At 58.8% G+C, this 22,361-nt stretch overlaps 8 protein-coding genes across 8 annotated transcripts; 6 read left to right on the forward strand and 2 right to left on the reverse strand.

Annotated features, from left to right (window-relative positions):
• Positions 1-348: 348 nt before the first annotated feature.
• Positions 349-1,920, forward strand: DCS_03278 (serine/threonine protein kinase Hsk1; the record flags this gene model as incomplete). The annotated part of the gene is made up of 2 exons (XM_040800600.1): positions 349-691; positions 770-1,920. 2 exons carry the CDS (start codon positions 349-351, stop codon positions 1,918-1,920), a joined length of 1,494 nt encoding a protein of 497 aa, XP_040661483.1.
• Positions 1,921-2,543: 623 nt separating this feature from the next.
• On the reverse strand, positions 2,544-3,339 carry DCS_03279 (putative RPL28-60S large subunit ribosomal protein L27a.e; the record flags this gene model as incomplete). Its single annotated transcript, XM_040800601.1, has 4 exons — positions 2,544-2,762; positions 2,919-3,008; positions 3,062-3,170; positions 3,308-3,339. The coding sequence occupies 4 exons, from the start codon at positions 3,337-3,339 to the stop codon at positions 2,544-2,546; spliced, it is 450 nt and encodes a 149-aa protein (XP_040661484.1).
• A 502-nt stretch (positions 3,340-3,841) lies between these two features.
• DCS_03280 (uncharacterized protein) lies at positions 3,842-6,626 on the forward strand (the record flags this gene model as incomplete). The annotated part of the gene is made up of 4 exons (XM_040800602.1): positions 3,842-4,009; positions 4,075-4,524; positions 4,577-5,281; positions 5,337-6,626. 4 exons carry the CDS (start codon positions 3,842-3,844, stop codon positions 6,624-6,626), a joined length of 2,613 nt encoding a protein of 870 aa, XP_040661485.1.
• A 1,280-nt stretch (positions 6,627-7,906) lies between these two features.
• DCS_03281 (purine-cytosine permease FCY22) lies at positions 7,907-9,468 on the forward strand (the record flags this gene model as incomplete). Its single annotated transcript, XM_040800603.1, has 2 exons — positions 7,907-8,121; positions 8,205-9,468. 2 exons carry the CDS (start codon positions 7,907-7,909, stop codon positions 9,466-9,468), a joined length of 1,479 nt encoding a protein of 492 aa, XP_040661486.1.
• Positions 9,469-11,479: 2,011 nt separating this feature from the next.
• On the forward strand, positions 11,480-12,772 carry DCS_03282 (uncharacterized protein; the record flags this gene model as incomplete). The annotated part of the gene is made up of 3 exons (XM_040800604.1): positions 11,480-11,482; positions 11,541-11,740; positions 11,836-12,772. 3 exons carry the CDS (start codon positions 11,480-11,482, stop codon positions 12,770-12,772), a joined length of 1,140 nt encoding a protein of 379 aa, XP_040661487.1.
• A 3,912-nt stretch (positions 12,773-16,684) lies between these two features.
• DCS_03283 (uncharacterized protein) lies at positions 16,685-16,933 on the forward strand (the record flags this gene model as incomplete). The annotated part of the gene is made up of 1 exon (XM_040800605.1): positions 16,685-16,933. One exon carries the CDS (start codon positions 16,685-16,687, stop codon positions 16,931-16,933), a length of 249 nt encoding a protein of 82 aa, XP_040661488.1.
• Positions 16,934-18,204: 1,271 nt separating this feature from the next.
• DCS_03284 (spindle poison sensitivity protein Scp3) lies at positions 18,205-20,368 on the forward strand (the record flags this gene model as incomplete). The annotated part of the gene is made up of 3 exons (XM_040800606.1): positions 18,205-18,430; positions 18,699-18,817; positions 18,890-20,368. 3 exons carry the CDS (start codon positions 18,205-18,207, stop codon positions 20,366-20,368), a joined length of 1,824 nt encoding a protein of 607 aa, XP_040661489.1.
• Positions 20,369-21,555: 1,187 nt separating this feature from the next.
• Positions 21,556-22,222, reverse strand: DCS_03285 (acyl carrier protein; the record flags this gene model as incomplete). Its single annotated transcript, XM_040800607.1, has 4 exons — positions 21,556-21,602; positions 21,652-21,781; positions 21,844-21,861; positions 22,016-22,222. 4 exons carry the CDS (start codon positions 22,220-22,222, stop codon positions 21,556-21,558), a joined length of 402 nt encoding a protein of 133 aa, XP_040661490.1.
• Between the last annotated feature and the right edge of the window lie 139 nt (positions 22,223-22,361).

The raw sequence follows: 22,361 nt of genomic DNA on the forward strand, positions 1-22,361 counted from the left end.
TACGGAGCACAAGCGCATCTCCACCACAATGGCATGTACCTGTACCTTTAGCGTGTGGCACTCATAACAGTCATTACAGCACACGCAACTAATCAACACCACGTCGATACGCCAAAGGCACACTGTACGGTACAGAGACAGCCCCGCCACACAACCACCCACCATCTGCTGCGGCAAGGTTCCCTGCTTCGAGGATCGATGCGGCTGCAACCCTTGCGTCGTCAACATAACAAGCTCAGGCCAATTGCTTCACCGCGGGCACATCCTCGATCCTGCTGATAAGCCGAGAGCGTCTCGCCGCTTCTGCGGATGCCCAGGGGCAGACTTCATCCCGGAGACGACACCATCATGGGCACGACTTTCGAGCCAGGCTGGCTCATGCAGCCTCAGGAGCCGCCGTTTGACATCCACGAGGACGCTCGGACGGAAGAAACAGAGGTCATGATCGACGATGACGCACGGGACGCTACCGAGGAGCCCCGGTCGGAAGACGCCGAGCCCCAAGAAGAGGAAGCGGCGGGAGAGGAGGACGAGGAGGACGAGGAGGACGAGGAGGACGAGGAGGATGAGGAGGACGAGAGCTCCGACGACGAACACGTCGAGAGCAGCGTCCAGGCAGACATGGACAATTTGACGCGAGACTTTCCTGGCTTCCGGGACAAATACCGTCTCATCAAGCGCATCGGCGAAGGTCAGCTTCCCTGGTCCCGTCCCATCCCGTCCCGTCCCATCCCATCCGCCATGCCTCCGTACTGACGCCGGCGTCCAGGCACCTTCTCCACCGTTTTCAAGGCCCAAGACATCCACTACAGCCGTTACGACAACAGCTGGGACTTTAAAGACGACGCTTCCAAATGGACCCCCCCTCCGCTGAGGCGCCAGCAGCGATCGAGCAGTCGCTCCTCACCGCGCCGTCACCACCGCCCTCGGTACGTGGCCATCAAGAAGATATACGTCACCTCGAGCCCTGCTCGCATCCTCAACGAGCTCGAGCTCCTCCACGACCTGCGTCTCTGCGCCTCCGTCTGCCCGCTCATCACGGCCTTCCGCCACGCCGACCAGGTCGTCGCCATCCTACCCTACTTCCGCCACGGCGACTTTCGATCCTACTTCCGAGACATGACCATGCCGGACATTGGCATCTACCTACGCTCCCTCTTCACCGCCCTGCAAGGCGTCCACGACCACAAGATCCTCCACCGCGACATAAAGCCCACCAACTTCCTCTACGACCCGGCCTCGCAGCACGGCGTCCTCGTCGACTTTGGGCTCGCCGAGCGCGAAGGCTCCGAGTGCAAGCCCTGCCTGTGCCACGAGCCGCGCGAGGTCCGCAAGCAGCGCCAGGCGAACTCGGTCTGGGCCCAGTCGACGGCCCTCGCTCAGCCGGGCTACCCCAAGAACGACACCCGCCCGTCGCGCCGAGCCAACCGCGCCGGCACGAGGGGCTTCCGCGCCCCCGAAGTGCTCTTCAAGTGCACCGAGCAGACGACGGCCATCGACATATGGTCCGTCGGCGTCATCCTCCTCACCATCCTCTCCAAGCGCTTCCCCTTCTTCAACTCGGCCGACGACGTCGAGGCCATGATCGAGATTGCCACCATCTTCGGCTCGAAGCGCATGAAGGCCGCCGGCCTGCTGCACGGCTGCGTCTTCGAGACCACCATCCCCACCATCGGCACCCAGGGCTTCACCATGGAGAAGATCATCCTCTGGAGCACCTGTCGCGGCGAGGACAAGCCCCTCGCGCCCGACGAGAAGCTGGCCGTGCGTTTCCTCGAGCGGTGCATGGAGCTCGACCCCTCGCGGAGGATCACGGCCGAGGAGGCTCTGCAGCACGACTTTCTCGCCCTTCCTCGACAGGGGAGCCAAGAGCACGGGCCCGACGACGACGAGGACGAGGTGGACATGCTGCAGGCGTAGGGGATATGGGACTGACATGTGCCGGGCATGTTTTGGAGATGCAGAGGATGAAAATACCACGTCATATTACGATATACCAAGCAAGGCGCGCTACTTGCCATTACTGTAGTGCTAATGTGAGAAAACCATGAATGGTCGAGACATGAAAAACAAACACGGCGCTGCCGCATGTGCATGCCCCCGAGCGAGGGGCATGATGGCGTGCCACTTTACCTCCCGTCTCTTCCGACCGACGATGGGATGCCGGCCTCGGTCGCACGTTCTGCCGTCGTTGTTTTCGTACCGCCGTTGTTTTCGTACCGCTCTCGATGTTCATGCCGCATCACGACGATTCACCCGCTGCAGACGCCCTCCAACTGGCAGATTTGTGTGTATTCGTTAAGACTCCGTCTCGGAGTCCCGATGCAATGCTTGAACCGACCGACCCAGAATGTTCCCCTGCGAATCACGCCTCGGGCGCCGTGGGCGAAACATGCAAGAAAGGCCAGGGGTAGAGGATGCCATGGAGTTGACATTTTTCCGCCATCAAGACTGGCCCCGAATTGTTATCCCGCAAGCAATTGAACCCCGACTCCTAGCGCACGACCAAGGCACGTTGTACTCGTGACCGCCTTGTTGGTAAATTATGCCACCAGCTCGACGACACCACCAGCCTCCTTGATCTTCTTCTCCGCCAGCTTGCTCACCCACCGCGCGCGCACAACCAGGGGGACTTCGGGCAGGCGGCCCTTGCCGAGGACCTTGGAGTAGCCGAGGGGGAGGAGGTCGAGGACGGGGACCGTGTCCTTCTTCTGGCCGGAGACGTACTGGTCGCGGGTCTCGGCGGGAACGAGAGTCCACAGCTGTCGAAATGTCAGCGATTATTCCCCCGTCGCCAGGTAGCGACTGATGCGGATGTTTGGATCTTGAGCTGCCGCTGCCGCTGCCACTGCCGCTGCCGCTGCCGTCGCCGCCGTTTCTCCAAACAACCGCATCACGCTGTTCCGAGAGATATATACCTTGTCGAGGTTGATGACGGGCTTCCAGAAGTGGTTCTGCTGCTTGTGGAAGTACCGCATACCGACCTTTCCGAAGTAACCGGGATGGTACTGCCGCGGAGTCAGCCCTCGTCCTCGTCGCTCGCGTTTCTGCGTCGTCGAACCTTGTCCATGTTGGTACGGTGGTGGTGCTGACCACCGGCGAGACCACGACCACCGGGGTGCTTGCGGTGCTTGCCCACACGGCCCTTACCGGCCGAGACGTGGCCGCGACTGCGAACAAGTTAGCCCAACATATCCTCCGGCGATTGGTGTTGCCTCCATTCCCGCCGATGCGGAGAGTCGAAATCGACGGTCCACCGCGCTCGAATCGACGCGGGTCGAAGGAGAAACCATCCAGGGAAACGTACTGCTTGCGGGTCTTCGAAGTTCGGGTAGGCATGGCGACGTCGGTGCTGTTGTCGCTTTTCCGATGTTTTGCGTCGAAGGCTGCTGGAAGTGAGTGGTTATGATTTTACGCCTGCCTAGCCCTTGGATGGCTCGGATCGGAAAATTGTTACGCGAGAGGGCAGCACAGCCCTAACCTGAGGTAGGGACGGGCTGGTGGGGGGGATGGATGGGGGGGGGGGACGTCAGGTGACTTGCCGCCTGACAGCAGCCCCACAATCGACGAACGGCAATGAGGGGCATCTTGGATTCAGCCTCGTCATCTCGGCACTCCGTATTAATTACATACTTACTTACTCCGTACAACAACTACAGTAATCCTCGTGCTTGCTCCATGTTAATTACTTACTTGTGCACCTAACTGTACACCCACTTACCAACTACTGCAACTATTGTTTCTACTGTTGCTACTTACGTACAGTAGAGCCCATTCGCCGTATAGAGATTGCACTTTCCAGCGCCTTTCGGCAGCATGACGTTGAAATTGGTTGGCAGTCATGAACGATACCGATGGCGCTGAAGTGGTCGCCCATCGCATGGAGAAGCTGGACTTTCACCATCCGTACACGCCCTATGATGTGCAGAACGACTTCATGAAGACCGTCTACCAAGTCTTGGAGGCTGGCAATGGACAAGTCGGTATACTCGAGAGCCCAACGGGAACGGTACGCGTGCCAGCCATCGGCTCGCCCTCTTCGTCTTCTCCCCCTTTCCTGCTGACAAGCATCAGGGCAAGTCTCTGTCTCTCATATGTGCCTCGTTGACGTGGCTGCGGAACCACAAGGCCACCCGACACGAAGCCGAGCTGCGAGCGGCAGGCGAGGCACTCAAGGGTGAACCGGCGTGGCTTGTCGACCAGCTCCTGCAGCGCAAAAGAGACGAGCTCGTTCGTGCGTGGGAAGACCGAGAGAAGCGACTGGTAGCCCTTCAGGTGAAGGAGAAGGCCCTCGAGCAGCGGGCTCGGAAACGAAGGCGTGTCGAGGTGGCGGCCGACGCGGGCGTTCCGAAGAGCGCCGAGGACGAGGACGCCGAGTGGCTCCTCGACGTCGAAGGACCGGACCTCGCGAATGATCCGCTCTCCGGCCTCAGCAAGGAATCGCGCGAGGTGCTGGAGAGGATGGGCCTCGGGGGGCCGAAAAAGCGCGACGACGACGAGGGCATGCCAAAGGAAGACATCAAGGTGCGAGGACATCACGAGCTGCGCATGCGTATCCGATGGTAACCGGTCGTAGATCTATTACACCTCGAGAACGCACTCGCAGCTCTCGCAGTTCATCACCGAGCTGCGTCGACCGGCGTTTCCATCTTCGCTGCCGACGTCGGTGGCCAAGGATCAAGCGGCGGCATCGGAAAGCGTCAAGATGCTACCGCTCTCGTCTCGGCAGCGGCTCTGCATCAACCCGTCGGTGTCGCGGCTAGGGTCCGTCCAGGCCATCAACGACCGGTGCGCGGAGCTGCAGCAGAACAAAGGGGGCAAGAAGTGCGCGTACGTGCCTAGGGAAGAGCTCCTCGGCCAGACGCACCAGTTCCGCGACACGGCCCTCGCGACGCTGCCGGACATTGAAGACCTTTTCCGGCTCGGAAAGTCGCTGGCCGTCTGCCCGTACTACGCCTCGCGCGCGGCACTCACCGGCGCCGAGATCATCACGCTGCCGTACCCGCTGCTGCTCCAGCGGAGCGCGCGAGAGGCGCTGGGGATCAAGCTCGAAGGCAACGTCGTCATCATCGACGAGGCGCACAACATCATGGACGCCGTGGCCAACGTGCACGCGGCGGAGATGAAGCTCAGCGAGCTACGCAGGGCGAGGAGCATGCTGGCCGTCTACGTGAAGCGATTCGGGAAGAAGCTCAAGGGCGAGAACCGCGTCAACGTCGGGAGGGTCGGGCGCGTCATCGACGGACTGAGCGAGTGGATGGAAAAGGCGCAGGGTCTTGAGGTGAGGAAGAGGAGCGAACGACGGACCTTGGCCGACACAGGCTGACGCTCGGCAGCACGAAAATGGCATCGTCGACTCGAACGAGCTGACACGACCGAAGAACATTGACCAGATCAACATGTTTGAGCTGATCCGGTACATTCAAGGGTCGAAGCTGGCGTACAAGATCGAGAGCTACGCGGCGCACGTCGACAAGGACAAGGACGGGGCCGAGGCGCGCGCCGGCACGCCCGTCCTGCACTCGCTGGTGTCGTTTCTCGTGGCGCTCACGAACCCGAGCTCCGAAGGGCGCATCTTCTACGCGAAGCTCTCGACGTCGGACGTGCAGCTGTCGTACCTGCTCCTCTCGCCGACGCACGCATTTGCGTCGGTGGCCTCGAGCGCGCGCGCCGTCATCCTCGCGGGCGGCACCATGTCGCCGTTTGACGACTACAGACACCACCTGTTCCCGTCGCTCGAGGCGCGCAAGCTCACGACGCTCAGCTGCGGACACGTCATCCCGAAGGAGAACCTGTGCGTCTGGACGCTCGCGGGCACGCGGCCGGGCGCGCCGGCATTCGAGTTTAGCTTCCGGCGGCGGCGCGACGAGGCCATGATCCGCGAGCTCGGGCTCGCCCTCGTGAACCTGTGCGCCGCGGTGCCCGACGGCGTCGTCGTCTTCTTCCCCAGCTACGGCTACCTGGACGAAGTGGTGGGCGTGTGGCGGGCGAAGGGAGGGACGGCATCGATATGGGAGCGGCTCGAAGGGCGGAAGACGGTGCTCAGGGAGACCAAGGGCGCGTCGAGCGACGAGGTGCTGAGGGAATACTCGGACGCCATCCTCGGCGGCGAGGCATCGGCGGCGGCGTCGGCGGCGACTCGAAGCGGGGGCGCGCTGCTCCTCAGCGTCGTCGGGGGCAAGATGTCCGAGGGCATCAACTTCTCCGACAGGCTGGGCCGGTGCGTCGTCGTCGTCGGGCTGCCGTACCCCAACGCCATGTCGGCGGAGTGGAAGGCGAAGATGGAGCACGTCGAGGCGACGGTGACGGCGCTCAACCTCGGCCGGGGCGTGGCCGGGGAGGCGGCGGCGGCGGCGGGCAAGCAGGCGGCGCGGGACTTTTACGAGAACGGCTGCATGCGGGCGGTGAACCAGAGCATCGGCCGGGCCATACGGCACCGCGGCGACTACGCGGCGATTGTGCTCGCCGACCGGCGCTACGGCACCGACCGGATCCGGGGGAAGCTGCCGGGGTGGATTCGGGGGGCCATGAGGGCCGAGACGGCCGACGGCGGCAACGCGAACATGCTGGGTGGCTTGATGGGCGCGCTCGGCGGCTTCTTTCGGCGGCACAAGCAGGGATCATGAGGCCGCGGAAATTTCTGACATGATCTTGTTGAATGAGATGCGACGGTGGTGTCGAGACGATGTGACGGAAGCATCGGGGCGGGGTTGCGTGGCATTCTGTTGGTGTTGGCTGCCGGGCGAGCCAACAGTTGAAGTTGTGTAAGTAAGTACTGAACTTACTGTTGCAAGGATTATTACTACCTATAAGTGTCGGTAAGTAAGTATTGGGGTGGGTGTGCAAGAAGTTACATCGTCGTGTACTTGTCAGTACCACAGGCGGTCCAATTTGCCTAGCATTACAAGTACATGTACTTGTCATTAGTGTCTTGGTTGTCTCTGCGCTCACTGGAAAAGGCTGCTTCACCGTCAACAGGCACGCCGTGAGCAGGGTATGAAGCCGGTCGTGTCAACAGAGTGCACTTGCATCCGTCCCGTTCCTGAAGAAAATGGCCGTCTTTCTCTGCCATTCTCGTACCCAGTACGGAGTCCATGCCGTTCATGGTGTAGGTTGTGGGTGATGGACGGTGTTGTTGACGGTGTTGTTGATGGCCATGCTAAGAACACGCACTGCATGTACATGTACTTACTGTGAGCAGGTATCCAGGTACCTACAAGTACAGGCAAGTAAGCACAGTAATACAGCAATAATACAAGGAAAAATGCCAGCAATAATGCCAGCAATAATGCCAGGAATAATACCGGGAATAATGCCAGGAATAATGCCAGGAATAATACTCCGTACACCGCAAGTACGGAGTACGGAGTGCTGTATCAGTATTACTTACTCTGTTCAGCGCAACTTGATAATAATCCAAACTTGTTGTACTTACTTGTACTGCAAGTACATGCAAGTGTACATGTACTGTAAGTAATATGTTGTGATACTCCGTACTCGCAGGTCTTATCGTGAGCGAGTGGATGAGGATTCTCCAGGCCGAGTGGTTGGAGCGCAGAGGGACCCCCCCCACCATCCAGCACCTGGACGGGTTGGTGTTGTGGGTATTAACCGCCCGGCGCTGCAGAATAACGAGGAGAAAAAATGATAAGAGGATGTTGTATAAGTATGAATCCTGTTGCGCTCCATGGGACGCCCGGGGCCGGGTGGTATTCCTTGTAGTCCTCGTCGTGGTGTCGTCCTGGCCGTCGATCCGGTGGCAACAAGTACGGGTGATTCGCATCTCCTCGGGGCCATGATCGTTCCATGCTCATCATAAATAACCTCGTCCATCGATCGCCGTTCGTTGCTGCTGCTGACTCGGACGTCCTTTGCGGCGACAGCATCCCACGCGCACGTCGTCGCCATGACCGTCGACGTTATTGACAAGACTTTGTCGGCGCAAGGCCAGGACCATGAGGCGCAGGCAGACGTCGAGCGGCCGTCGCTGCTGCGCAAGGTCCTTCGCATGGGCCGCGTCGAGGAGAACGGCATCCGTCCGCTGGCCGTCGAGGAGCGCACCAACACGCGCTTCTTCAACATCTTTACCGTCTGGTTCTCCATCAACTCCAACATTCTCGGGTGAGCCGCGTCGTCGCTCTCCCTCGGGCGTCCCCCCCTCTCGACTCGCGTGCGTGCTGACCCGGTCCGTGCCGGTCGAGTAGAATCTTCTTTGGCATGCTCGGCCCGACCATCTACGGCCTCAGCCTGCGGGACTCGGCCCTCGTCATCGTCTTCTTCGGCCTCGTCACCACCATCCCGCCCGGCTACCTCACCGTCTGGGGTCCCAAGACGGGCATGCGGCAGATGGTCCAGGCTCGCTACAGCTTCGGCCGGTACGCCGTCTCGATCCCGGTGCTGTTCAACCTCGTCACCATGATGGGCTTCACCGTCATCGTCCTCGTCCTCGGCGGCCAGTGCCTGTCGGCCGTGTCCGACGGCCGGCTGACGGCGACGGTCGGCATCGTCATCATCGCCGTGCTGTCGCTGCTCGTCTCCTTTGCCGGCTTCAAGGTGCTCCACGCCTTCGAGACGTACGCCTACCTCGTCGCCCTCGTGAGCATCCTCGTCACCGTCTGCATCGGCGGCAGGGACCTCGACGAGCAGTGGGAGCCGCCGCAGCCGCCGCGGGCGCGCCAGGTGCTCGACTTTGGCATGGTCGTGGCGAGCTACCAGATCCCCTGGGCGCCGCTCGCGAGCGACTTCACCACCTACTTCGACCCCAAGGTGCCCTCGTGGCGCGCCTTCCACTATGCCTACTGGGGCCTCCTGCTGCCGACCGTCGTGCTCATGATCCTCGGCGCGGCCATCGGCGGCGCGCTGCCGCTGCACGCCGACTGGACGCTGCAGTTCCACGAGAACCTCGTGGGGGGCGTCCTCTCGGCCATGCTCGCGAACGTGCACGGCTTTGGCAAGTTCCTCGTCGTCGTGCTGTGCCTGACGCTGCTCGGCAACACCTGCGGCACCTTTTACGCCATCACCCTCAACCTGCAGACGCTGGCGCCGGGGCTCTCGAGGGTGCCGCGGTACGTCTTCTCCATCGTCACGACGGCCATCATCGTGCCCATCGCCTCGCTGGCGCTCGGCAACTTTCTGCAGAACCTCGAGAACTTCATCGCCCTCATCGGCTACTGGTCGGCCGCCTTTGTCGCCGTCGTCATGACGGAGCATCTCGTCTTCCGTCGGGGGCGCTTCGATTCGTACGACCCGGCCGCGTGGAACAAGGCGAGCCTCCTGCCGTGGGGAGCGGCGGCCATGGGCGCCTTTGTCGTCGCCTTTGGCTGCGTCGTGCCGTTCATGAACACCAAGCTGTGGACGGGACCGGTTGGCGAGAAGACGGGCGACATCGGCTTCGAGGTGGCCTTTTTCGTCGCCGCGCTGGCCTACCTGCCGCTACGCTGGCTCGAGAGGCGCGTGTCGGGGCGGTGACGGGGCGACGGGGGGTTGACGGGAGGACCGAGGGTGCCGGGAGGACGAGAGGATGAGAGGACGAGAGGACGAGAGGACGAGAAGGCGAGAGGGCGACAAGGATAGAGCCATTCCTCGCCTCCGTCCGTCGCAGGTGAAAGGAGGGGGCTCCGCGTCGAGGGGACGAGAGGACAAGAGGACGAGAGGACAATAAAGAGAGAGCCATTCCTCCCCTCCGTCCGTTGCAGGTGAAAGGAGGGGGCTCCGCATCGAGAGGACAAGAGGACAAGAGCCATTCCTCCCCTCGGTCCGTCGTAGGTAAAAGGAGGGGGCTCCGCGTTGAGAGGACGATAAAGAGAGAGCTATTCCTCCCCTCCGTCCGTTGCAGGTAAAAGGAGGGTGCTCTGCATTGAGAGAACGAGAGGACAAGAGCTATTCCTCCCCTCCGTCCGTTGCAGGTGAAAGGAGGGGGCTCCGCGTTACGAGGGACATGGCGACGGTGCGGAAACGACGAGCCGAGCGAAAGGTAGGCGGTACGGAAGCTGTCCACGTACGGCATCGACGAGTGAAGCCGTGCATGATGAATCACGGAAACTCTTTGGGCCATTTCCCGTTTGCCGACGGCATCCCGCGATGCCTCGTGATGAAAATTCGACGAAGCGTTGGCCGAGGCCGTGGCGAATCCGATTCTGACGTGGCGGTAAAGGAGCTTTGTCGCACCGCCCTTGGCCGTCTCTTCCTCCTCACTGCTGCCTTTGTGTGTGTCTGCGGCGCCGGTACCATCTCTGCCCGAGACGAAGTGCTGACGATGGGGAAATGCTGGCACGAGGAAGATTATGGTAGACGCCCAAGACGTTGTGTGAAGTGGTGATGTTTGCCTTGCCTCTCGTACGGAGCGCTCTTGCCCGTGTTGTCGTGCACCAGCACCAGCACCGTACGAGTAACGACGTGTCGGTACTGTACATGTACTCGCACTTGCCAGGCCATCTTGTGCATATACATGTTGCCGTGCACATCGCCAGTACGCAAGTACTGTCAGGAGGCGCACGTAAGTACGATTTGTAGGTGAACATGTAAATGTACATGTAGTAATTACTTGTCCAGAGTACTTGGTATCTTCCGACTGGCGGAGTATTATGGACAAAGTAACAATCATCTTGCGTGTACTCCGTACAGTGTGAGTGTATTCCTCTGTATCCCTCAGCGTACAACGTCAACTACATATCGGCAGTATAATATACTTGTAGATATATGCACAGTAATACCCCCCCCCCAGAACATGCATGCCAACAAGTATCAAATGCCGTTGGCTGCACTGCAAAGTTTGTACAACGTCGGAGTGTAAAACTCTGTGCCGAGTACTCCGTACATTTACTGTATAAGTACTCCGTATTCGTAGCCATGGGCCCGAGTGCTCAGGTACCATGGCCCAGGTCCCACACAGAACCGTGCTGCTGGAAATTCAGGGGCTCGGTACTACTGAACGGCACAGTGTAATGTGCAACTACACGTAATGACAAGTAAGTACACCTCCTACGGAGTACATATAGTTACATGCGCCTGCACCTACTTACTGCACCAACTTACAGTACGTCTGCGTTAGTACCTAGTACCGTGCACCTAAGTACTGACTGCACACCAACTTACTGCACACCTCCGCTTCTAGGAACTACCTTACAGTACCTACTTGGGTACTAGGTACCTACTTACTTAGTACTTCTCTGTACTGCCATCCAGCGAGAACAACCCCCGCACCGCCGTAATTACTGTACAACTACTCCGTAATTACTCCGTGCTCCGGACAGTACTTACCGTTCTGTACTATGTACTAGTCAAGTACTAGGCACGTTACGGTGCACTTCCATGTCCTTACACCGACATGGCAGTACAAGCACGGCAATGCAAAATCTCTCGAAAGCCATCGTGCGTCCATTGCAAACGGCCACAACACTTTCTCGCGCCGAGCACCACCTCATGTCGTAGGTCCAAAGTGTTGGTATTGTAAAAGTAATACAGTACATTTGTACTGGCAATGGTACGCTGGAACGGATGGATGGTGAGTACTAGGTAAGTAAGTACTAGGTACATGCTAGTACGCTGAACTTGGTGACTCACACCGACCGTTGAGCGACGGAGACGGTGCCAATACGGTGCCGTTTGCACAGTACGCCCGCGCTGCACCCTACTTGACCGTTGCTTCCTCCTCGCCTCGACATATTTCTCACCCTCCAACATACACCACGAGCGGCCCTCCTCCGCATCATCCATCCTCCTCTTCCCCAAGCACCTCACGGTAGGAAGAAACAGCCTCTCCGTCGGCCGGGAGAGGCGTCGCACCTTGCATTCATGGACACCGCCACCTCAACAACCGTCGTTGCCGTTTCTCAGAACCGAGTCGCCTTCTTCCGGCCGCAGCAGCGAAAGGCGCCCGTCCCCCCTTGGTGACGAATCGCCGTGGTGGTCCTTGCTGTCCGCCGCAGCGTTAGTCGAGCCGGCCGAGTGCCAACTTTCCAGTCACGATTCGTTCCATTCGTTCGTCGGTCCGCTCGCAGCCGCCGTCGACCGTACGACGCACCCGCAGCAGCTGCTTCTCAGCCACCAAGATATCTATCCTTCGCTAGAGGAGCCATCTCTTTCTCTTCCCGCCATCTGTGACGAACTTTGGGACTGCTTCTTAACCGCATCGGATATGAGTCTCGTTGCGTCGGCACCTACCGGTACCATGGTTCAGAACGGTACGTCAAGCCAACGCCGGTACATGTCTGAACAGCGTGCCAACATGGACCATCATGTAGCCGGCGGGCCATCTCTTCACCAACACCATCACGACAACATTTCTCCCAACGGCCTTTCAATTTTGGATACTTTCAGCCTCGACCACCTGATGAGTTCGCCACATGTACATGACGACACGACCTCGTTGAACGCCATGGCCGATGCCTCTACTTTGTTTGCCTCGCCCGAGCCAATCGTACCACCATCCACATCTGCCACGCCCCTGTCTCTACCGCTGCCTCCCATGCACATCGCACATGCTCAAAAACCGTCCGGATCACCGTCTTCCTCGAATGAGGGAATCAAGGGAAACCCCAAGCAGCCGCCGGCTGTGCGCACCGAGCGAGGTGATGTCTCGTCGCTGAAGCGCCATCGCAACACCATGGCCGCCCGCAAGTCCCGCCAGAAGCGCCTCGACCACATTGCCGACCTCGAGCACACGCTAGGCGAGGTCAGCCGAGAAAGGGATGAGTTGCGGTTGCAGTTGGCCCGGAGAGAGGCCGAAGTTGAGACGCTGAGGGAGGCGTTGAGGGGGACGTCGCGACCATGAAGTAATCCAGACGGATGCTTTCCGTTAGCCTCCATTGCCGACCAAAATATAATAAACAGAGCGCAGACGTTTCTCGACCACTCAGACGATGTCGGTTCTCTTCCTTTGCTGTAAAGCAACTCATTGTACGCTATCGTCGAGCATGTCCGCATCACTGTGGCGCGTCTTTTCCATGACCTTGGCAATGCCCCGACACGGCACCCGGATCGGTCACTGATGAGGGATCCAGGCATTGGTGAGGTGGGGGCGGGGGCGGGGAGGGGTCATTTGTGAAGGACTTACAGAGTACAACGTCTCATGGCGTTTTCCAAACCGTCACCATGCAACGACGATAATCCATCTACAAAGTTGTTGTCTGAGTTGACATGGCAACACTACTGAACGAGATTCATGCTTTTTTATATAAATTTCCATGCAGAAATGCCCTGTTTACTGACGCCGACGTACACGTAGACTCATGATCCGTCACCCTCCGTCATGGACGATGCTATTCGGCACCAACTAATACGGAGAGTCCCAGTTCGCGGAGGGAGATCGAATCAACCTGACGCACAGTGCGAAGCACCCGCACAACGCAGATACCAGCATCGTAGTGTACCAACAATGTCAGCCTGTAGCATAATCTACCCGTTGTGATGGATGTGCCCCTTGACCAGCAAGAGCAGTCGCTCATGGCGCCGAATGAGTCGGAATGACTCATGATGGGTCACGGCTGCGAAATGATGCATAACATGGAATAGTGTGATTCGTGCTATGAAGTGTTATGTGCAGGGCACGTTGGAGAACAGATGGTCCGTGCGCGTTTCGGTCGGGATGTGGGATCGGGCCGAGATCTATGGATAAGTAGGGAGTACGAAGTACTGAGTACTTACAGTACAGCTAAGTACAAGTACTTGGGGAGTGCTCCGTATAACTACTTGTATGGCAGTACTCTGTACTCCGTACGGATACACAACGCCTCATAAACTTAGGTGTACTTACTGTATTAATCCTCGTCCACGCCGTACAGCACATCCTGGGCGCAGTGCAAGCCCATATCACAAACCGTTGTTCGCAATGAGATGCCACTTGTTAGCATGGGAATCAAGTTCTGCATAAATGACCATGGGCCAAGTGTTTTGCATCATCTTATATATGCTCCTGCCCATATTATTTCTTCGACTTGGCAGTTTGCGCGTGCACAGCTTGCACCAATGTCGACCGAATGGGCCTGGGTCGCTGTAGGATTCGTTCGCTGGCATTGACAGTCATAACGGTGCACGAGGGAGTTTGCATCTTCGGATGATTCTGCTAATGCCATTCTTGCTCCCGTATATTATATACTGCAAGAGATTGGCCGTTGGAGAATGGCGCCTGGGAATCATGTTCCAATGTCGAGCACGGCGAGGGGAGACCGGCCAGCAAGTGACGAGATGCCGGCAATTGCGATTCGATGGAGAATGGTGGCGACGAGTGCCTTGCGCGAATCCATGGGCTTGTGGCCAGTGAGCCAACGATGAGTGGGTGTGAAGCGGAGATCATCCGCCGCGAAAGTATGCACCCGTGATCCGTCACCGATGCGCCAATTGCCCCTTTCAACACCAGAGTCTGGCTGCCTCCCTGCTCGGCGACGGCTGGACAGGTATTTTCGGCATCGCAAGCTGTCCGTTTGCCGCTACCAAGTCGGATACTGGCAGTGCAGAACTTGTTTCGCGTCAGAAACCCTGGCCGTTCGTAGTGTCTCCGAAAAAAGCTGCGCCATCTAGTGGAACAAACTCTCGTCCATGCAACCTGGCCGCCTCTCGACGAGCAAGGACGGTGGTGCCGTTGTATGTCGCTCCCGTCAAACTTGAATTGCCGCGTCGTCACACCACCCACTCGTCGAGTTAATTATAGAGTGGTGGGCGACAAAGGCTGCGGACTAGCCCGCCTGGCTGATGCTGGCGCCATTGGCGGAATGCAACAGCCACGAGAGTTTTCAGCTCCGACTTTGCGAGACAGGGCGCGTCGCATTGTATTGCATCTGCGACAACGTCAAGCGATGGCGGAAACCGACCCCCACATGCGCAGAGTACTGTCGTGCCAAGTCAGTCAACCGTCCGAGACAAGTATGGCATGGTCCCGAGACCACCCAGGTGTGTCATGGATGGAAATGACATCTGGTGGCGGCGTCGTTGGGCCCGTGACTTGTGCCCGTTGGAGAGGCTCTCGGCTCTTGGTGTGATCCATTCATGCCAACAGGTACGGCGGGTATGATGAGAACTGGTAATAGCCCCCAGACGACATTGTGAGTATCCTTCAGAAATCCGGAATTCTTTTTAATCCAAAAATCGTTTGAGCGTCTGGACCAGGAGCTTGTCAATTCTGGCTGGTGCGTGCAGCGAGTCACAATGGCCGCCATGGCATGGTGCGACATGGGCATTACCGTCGTTGAGCCTGTGGCTGGTAGAAAACAACATCAGCAGGTGAGAGAATGACCATCTAAGCGTTTTTAGCTCGAGGACCATGCACGAGTGGCACGAGCGGCACTCGAGCAATGGCCCTAGGAGATTGGTCGAAGCCTCCACTCAACTCTGCGGAAGCATTCCCGCCAGCCACTCCATGGCCCCTTTGGCCCCCTCCCCGTCAAGCTCGACGATTCGTCGTGACCCTCCCATCGTGCGTGCATCGACGTTGCCGACAAGGGCAGGCCGCTCAGCAAGCAGCTAGAAGCTGATGCGATCTCAAAGTGGCAGCTTGGCAAACGCTCAAGAGTTGGGATGGGTGCCGATGACGGCTAGAAATTGGCTGCGAGCCTTGAACCTGGTGCACGTCCGACGAACGCTCGCTGGGGTTGATGCTTCAATGTTTGTCATTGATCCGCGCGTGAGCCGTCGCCGAACCGGTCAACCAGTTGGGAACATCGAAGCGTGTCATTGGGCGAGTCTGGGCACTCGCGGGACCTCCCTCGTCTCCCTCTTGGGCATTCGAAGCGGTTCGACAAGTGGCCGCAAGGTCACGTTGGCTTGAATCATGACGTAAAGTCCTGCCCATCAACCGTTCGGGTCGTGGTTGGATGAAGCAGCTGCGGCACTATTGGCTGCTGGAGCAATTTTTCGACCCAGGCAGAACCAAGTTTGCAGCCCGTGACGCAGGCGTCTGCAAGATCTGGTGGGATGGAGGGAGAGGGGTGTATTGCTGGTGATGGTAAATGTGATGGTGATGGTGATGGTGATGGTGATGGAGTCAGAGGCGAGGGGGTGTCAAGACGACGCAAATGCCAACAGTGGTAGGTGTACTCCATGTACTCTTTACACTGTAATGCGCCTCGATAGGTACATGAATTCCGTCTCTCGCTGCTGCATCTTGGTGGGTTGATCGGAGGCCAAGGGTGGAAGGAGCGACAAAACGCATCCTCAGGCCGAACAATTAAGGTGGCAAGGTGCCATCGTAGGCCTCGGTGTGCAGCAGAGCATCCGCATCGCCACCCGCATCGCCACCCGCAAGAGGCCCTCGGGGTGAAAATTGCATCGTTTTTGCCTACTCTTCCGCACTCTCGCAGTCCATGTCGGCGTCACATTGAAGAGTATCTCGTGTGGGTTGCACTGCATCGGCAATGGCACAAAGACGTACGCCGGCAACTGCTGCAACAGCCTGACCGCGACGGGTCAGCGGGTACCTCGCAATTACCTGGTAGGAACCTCATGCCTGCTCCTAGCTGCTGCAAGGATCACGGTGCCTCGTGCTGCGCTGACATAGGTAGGTACCAGGAAGATACTGTTGCATCCCACCTCCAGATCGGAACGAGACATGCCAAACCAGGTATTCGGGCATCTGCCCGCATCGCCTCGATGCAACCGCATCCATCCATCCGATCTCGACATCACTCACAACACAAACCACGAGAATTCCCTGGCTGCTGGAGTGGGCGAGTCTGTCTGCCCTTGGGCCGGCATGGCACGGCAAAGTCGAGATTCTTCAGGGACCTCCGACGGCCATGGGCCTTGGTGCATAGTTCCAGGACCTCACTGGAATCTGGAGGCGCCCTCGGACGAAGCAGACAAGTCCTCCCTGGCTCTACCCAACGCCATGAACGGACAATTCAGCTCGTCGAGTGACTCGGCCGACGTCGGTTACCTCCCATCTTCCGCCGTGCCCGAGGCAGGCCGCTCCCGGATTGCAAGCCTGCACGGCTCCACGTAAGCGGTCGCCTGACAGGCCAGCAGCCCACCATCGGATTCTACACCCACTGTACGGCTACACCCACTGTACGGCTACACCCACTGTACGGAGTGCATGTAGGCTGCATGTACATCTGAACAGCCGCCATTCCCCACCAACCTGCCGTCCGGCGCTGACGACTGGTGTTGGTGTGCTCGTTCAAAGGTGAGTTGGACAAACCGACGCTCTTCCTGTGCTTCAGACGTGCAATACCTGTGGTGACTGACTGCTATATAAGTGGAGAATTGATGCCTGATCTCACCCTCATCCTGCTCCCTCGAGCTTTCACGTCTCGGTGCCGATCAACGGCAACCATGGTTGCCTCGTCTGTGTGAACATCGTCAGCCGGCCTCGAATACGTTCAACACTACCAGTGGAAAGCAGGTCACGGACCTTTCTTGAGCTGCTCCATCGTCTAGTCCGCGATACGGCTCAAAGCTTCCGCCTCGACGTCACCTCGGACGTTCGCAGTCTCGCTGGTCGGTCGCACTTCTTGGCCCTGTCTCACTTCCAGCTCTTCTCGCCAGCACGGCCTCGTCAGTACCAGTGTTTCACTCGAGACCACAATGCGCATCCAAGCCCAGGAGAATCGGAGCTTTCACCTCCTCACTCGGATAATAACCTAATTCATGCCAACTGTCCCTTGAACAAAAAGTGCCAGCAAACCAAGTACACGGTACTCGTACTCCGTACTAGTTGGAGTACAGTAAGTATTATACGCATACTGCATGGTACCGTTCTCACTACTGTTGGTACTTGTACTGTACCTGTAAGTAGGTAGGTTCTCGACACTGGCAAGTACCAATAACTTACACACTATTACCCACCAGTAGGAGGTACCAAACTCCCGGTGATGCTCGCGCACTCCAAGGTAGAGGTATGCTTACTCTAGGTACTACCAAGGCCTACTAATAATACCTGGGCAGTAAGTACATACAACACTGTGCTCCATACTCCGTTCGTTCGTCTAGGTTCAGCAATCATCCAATTCTACGCAGCACTCCGTACTAGTACCATGAATGCTAACTCTTTCTACCTGTACATCAAAGTGTACTTACTACTCCATAGGTACCTTACACTTGCTAGTAGTACCGGCGGAATTGCAAGTACCTCTCGCTCCTGGGCGGTGCCAGCTCGCCTTCGATGCCCCACCGTTGCTGGCCACTAAAACATTTGCATCACTGGCGCACTTACTGAAAGCGGTCCAGTCCCCCCGCTGAAGCGAGGGGCAGCGCCTCATGACGCCCACCGAGATGCCCGTTGCTGCCAGCGAGTCAGCCTTCTCATCTCTGCCAGCGCATGCAACTCTACCTCTTCCTTCACCCTTTGCCAAACGGCGTCCTCACGCGCGACACTCGATCCCAGCCGTCGTCATGCCCGAGTTTCGACACGCCCGCAGCGGCAGCCTGAACATCCCCTCGGCTTCCCCCTCGGCTGCCCCGGGCCCTCATGGCCAGATGACCCCCCGAAGCCCTCCCAGTACGTCGTCCCCTTGGTTGTTCCCTTGGTCGTCCCCTTGGTCCTCCCCGATCTTCATCCCCTCGGCCGTCCCCTTTGGTCGTCCCCTCGGCCGTCCCCTCGGCCGTCTCCTTGATCGTCACCTCGATCGTATCTTTGGTCGTCCACGGGTCGCCCCGCCGTGATGGCGATGCCACTCCGGCCGGGTCGGTCAACGACGGGAACCTGCAAGAGGGGGTGCGGAAGGATGGATGGAAACTCCCGCTGACCATGGTGCTGCGATCCCTAGACACCTCACACGTACCCTGCAAGTTCTTCCGTCAGGGGGCCTGCCAGGCCGGTGCCGCCTGTCCCTTCAGCCACGACATCGGCACGTCGACCGAAACTGTCTGCAAATACTTCGCCAAGGTGCGTCCGGACCCCGAACCGCTGCCATTGGCCTCGTGCCGAGTCCCCCCCGTCACTGAACCCCGACTCCAGGGCAACTGCAAGTTTGGCCCCAAGTGCGCCAACGTCCACGTCCTCCCCGACGGCCGCCGCATCAATTACGGCAAGAATGGCGTCACCATCGGCTCGACGCCCGTGAGCCTCGCCGGCCGACCCTCGCCGACGCCCACCTCGCCGACGCCGGTACCGGCCAGCGCCTACCATCAATCCTCGGCCAGCGCCCTCACCTCGTCGCTCTACGCTGACCAACCCTCGTACCCGATTGGATACCCGACCGACGCCGACCGTCATCGCCTCGCCCGCCAGCCGAGTCTCGACATCGGCATCCCCGCCATCGACACGCCCTTCACCACGACCAGCTACGGCTCACCCCGCGACGACGACACCCTGCGCCTCGCCTACGGCCTTCCCTCCCTCAACAGCAAGGGGCTTTCCGTGCTCGACGCCCCCCTGCCCTCCTCGTTCGACTCCAACGGAATCTCAAACGCCGCCCGCTTCCCCTCGGCCCCCTGGCCGTCGTCGGTTCCCTCCAAGTTCGGCCTCGAGTCGCCCACGCCATCCCTCAACAACGCCAAGGACTCGCGCACCTCCGAGACGCTCAAGTTGCTCCACACCTCGGCCTTTGGCTCCTCCGACTTTTTGGTCACCGCCATGGCCAGCGGCAGCCCCCCCAACTCGCAGCCCGTCAATGGCGAGGAGTACTTTGGCAAGCGAGCCATGCACTCGTCCAGATACTCGAGGCCCAGGATGCTGAGCGCGAGCCTGCCCAAGACGTCGGTCGACCACGACTGGGAAGCCGAGTTCGTCTTTGGCGACGACGGCGACAATGGCCCGGAAAACTACGTGCCCGAGAACCTGCAGGATCTCCTGACGCCGGCCGAGAAGGCTCGACGTGGCTCCATTCGCGACACCGATCCCGTCGTCGACAGCATTTCCAAGTACGGCAGTCCGATCGGATCCAGCCCGAGTCGGTGGGGCTCCCTGTTCCAGCGCCAGAAGGAGGAGGAGGAAGCGGCGCGGGCGGCCAGGAACGCCGGTTCCGCCTTTGGACACGTTGGCAGCCCTCTGCGGAAGTCGACGCTGGCTCAGGAGATGGGCAAAGGCTCCAAGGGCGCCAACGGAGCCTCGCCACGCCTCTCGGCCTCGCGCTCCGCGAGCGAATCCATGTCTGTCCTATCCCAGCAGTTCCAGCGCAGCCGGCTCGACGACGGCTCCGTCGGCTCCCCGCTCCTTCACCCCACGACGACGCGCATCGGCAAGGACCGAGCCATGGAGCGGCACGTGTCGACCGGCAGTATCGGCTCCTCCGTCACCGGTCGCTTCACCACGCCGATTGATGAGGAGGACCCCGATTTCGTCTTCAGCATGGAGGAGGAAGACGACCCCAGAACTGCGAGGGTGCGGAAGCGGGCTTCTGCCACCCTGAGCATCGGCGGCTTCGCAAGCTACGCCGCCGCCGCCGGCAAGGGCACCAAGGAGCCGCGCGACACGGCTCCCGTCGGCGGTCGGTGACGTTGCGAAGAGCATGCCATCTCGGTCGGCGAAGGCGATTCGTCGAGAGCGCATGCGAAACGGACTGACGATTTACGACTTGCCCTCTACCACTTGCCTTCTTGCTCCAGGGAGCCTTCACTTGATTCGGTTGGTTTAAAAGTGAAAAACACGCTGCGCGCGAAAATTAATTGGACACTTTGCGATTATCTGGATCTCGAAAAGGACACCGGCGAAAGACTTTGAATTTGAAACCATACTTTGTATTTATTTCAGCCGTGCGATCTGCGCTTTCCCCTTCACTACCGATTGCACACCGCCATATCTGATCAAAGCGAGCAATGAAGCGAGCACTCGCGCTGCGCATACACACACGATCGCTCCTGCTGGTTTCCTTTTTACTCTCTCTTGTTTGCGTGGTACTGACGCTGTTTTACCGGCCAAGGCACTGTTTAGGAAGCATGGCGGGTGGGTGGTGGACGTCCGGAGAGGGATTGATATGACGACGCTGTTTTGGGAGAACTGGATGGCGCTTGGAGAGGTTCTTCATCCTAGAGGATGGACGTTTAGACATTGAAGTTTCTGCAATCCTAGATCCGGGCCGAGGGGGGAGGGGGGCAGCAGGATGCCCTGAGAATGTCATGGAGGGTATGAGGATATCGTGGAATAGCCGGGTTTGAATACAACGGCGGCTGCTTGTTTGCGGCTGTAGTACGACTTCCCTGCAGCTCATCTTTCCTATTATCTTGGTGTTTCCGTTTCTCGTATGCAGATGTAGGAGCATCAAAGACAAGGGCAAGCAGGTGAAGAAATGACGCAAGTGGTGAGCAACATTGTTTTATTACACTGGTACACGGGTAGCGGCAGCGTTGCAGAGCTGGCCGTGACTCCCGGAGGACCTAAATCTACCGGCTTTTCTTCGCACCGCTTCCCTCCCTTTCCACTGGTTTTCGGGGTCCCAGAAGGCCAACGGCATGCTCCCAGTCAGAGAGTGGCCGGGTACGACTCTTGCGTCGCTTGCTTTTGCATCCGTTCAAACGATCTAATGTGCGATGTGTATCCGTGCATGCCCCAGGGAAGGCCCCAGTCGTACGCCTAGGTCCCTGCATCTGCGCATGGGAAGAAATTTCCCCATGCAATATCTACAGCTTGGATATTCTGACAGGATGACCGAGGGAGGATCGACTGGGCGACGGAAAGCAGCCGGTTTAGTTGGCGTCAGGCTGGCTCAGGATATACTCCACAGCCTTGTCGACTACGCTGGGTCAGCATTGCCCTTCCTGGCATGGGATAGGGGTACGAACCAGAGTGGATTGTGTCTGCGTCCTTGTCGGGGATCTCGATGCTGAACTCCTCCTCAATCGCCATGACGACTTCGACGGTATCGAGGCTGTCGAGGCCAAGGTCGTTGGAAAAGTGGGAGTTGGCCTTGATCTGTTGGCAAGTTAGACGGTAGTCGTGCAAGGTAAGGGGTTCGCGGGATGCCCTGGACGTACGCTGGAGGTGTCCTTGACCTAGGGCACGGGTGTTAGCTATTTTGAACCCAACGACGAGATTGCACGCGGGGGCAGCCCAAGCTTGGCAAAACATCTTGATGCCATATCCGGGCAGCTTCCGCTTCTCCCATGCTCAAACTTCTGACTGGCATTGGGGAGGGGGGCTTCTTACCTTGTCAAAGCCCTGCAACAAGCTGATGATGCGACCCTCGACCTGCTCCTTGCCCAGGCCGCTGGAGGCGCCATACATCCGCACGGCAATAAGGCTCTGGACACGGGGCACAGCAACTCGGGGCGCCGCGACGAGCATAGACCTTGCCGGGACGGCGGGACGGCTAGCGGCGCGGACGGCCGAGCGGAGGATGGCGGTGCGGAACATGATGATGATGGCCGTGTCTGGAAAATACAGGTGAGCAAAAGTCAATTGACAGAGAAACAACGGACTGACTGGCTGGCTGTGGTGGGTGGTGGCGGAGACGGCGTGGTTACAGCAACGAAGTGACGATGATAAATTTCTC

This window comes from Drechmeria coniospora, chromosome 01 (assembly GCF_001625195.1).
Source record: "Drechmeria coniospora strain ARSEF 6962 chromosome 01, whole genome shotgun sequence".
Lineage (NCBI taxonomy): Eukaryota > Fungi > Ascomycota > Sordariomycetes > Hypocreales > Ophiocordycipitaceae > Drechmeria > Drechmeria coniospora.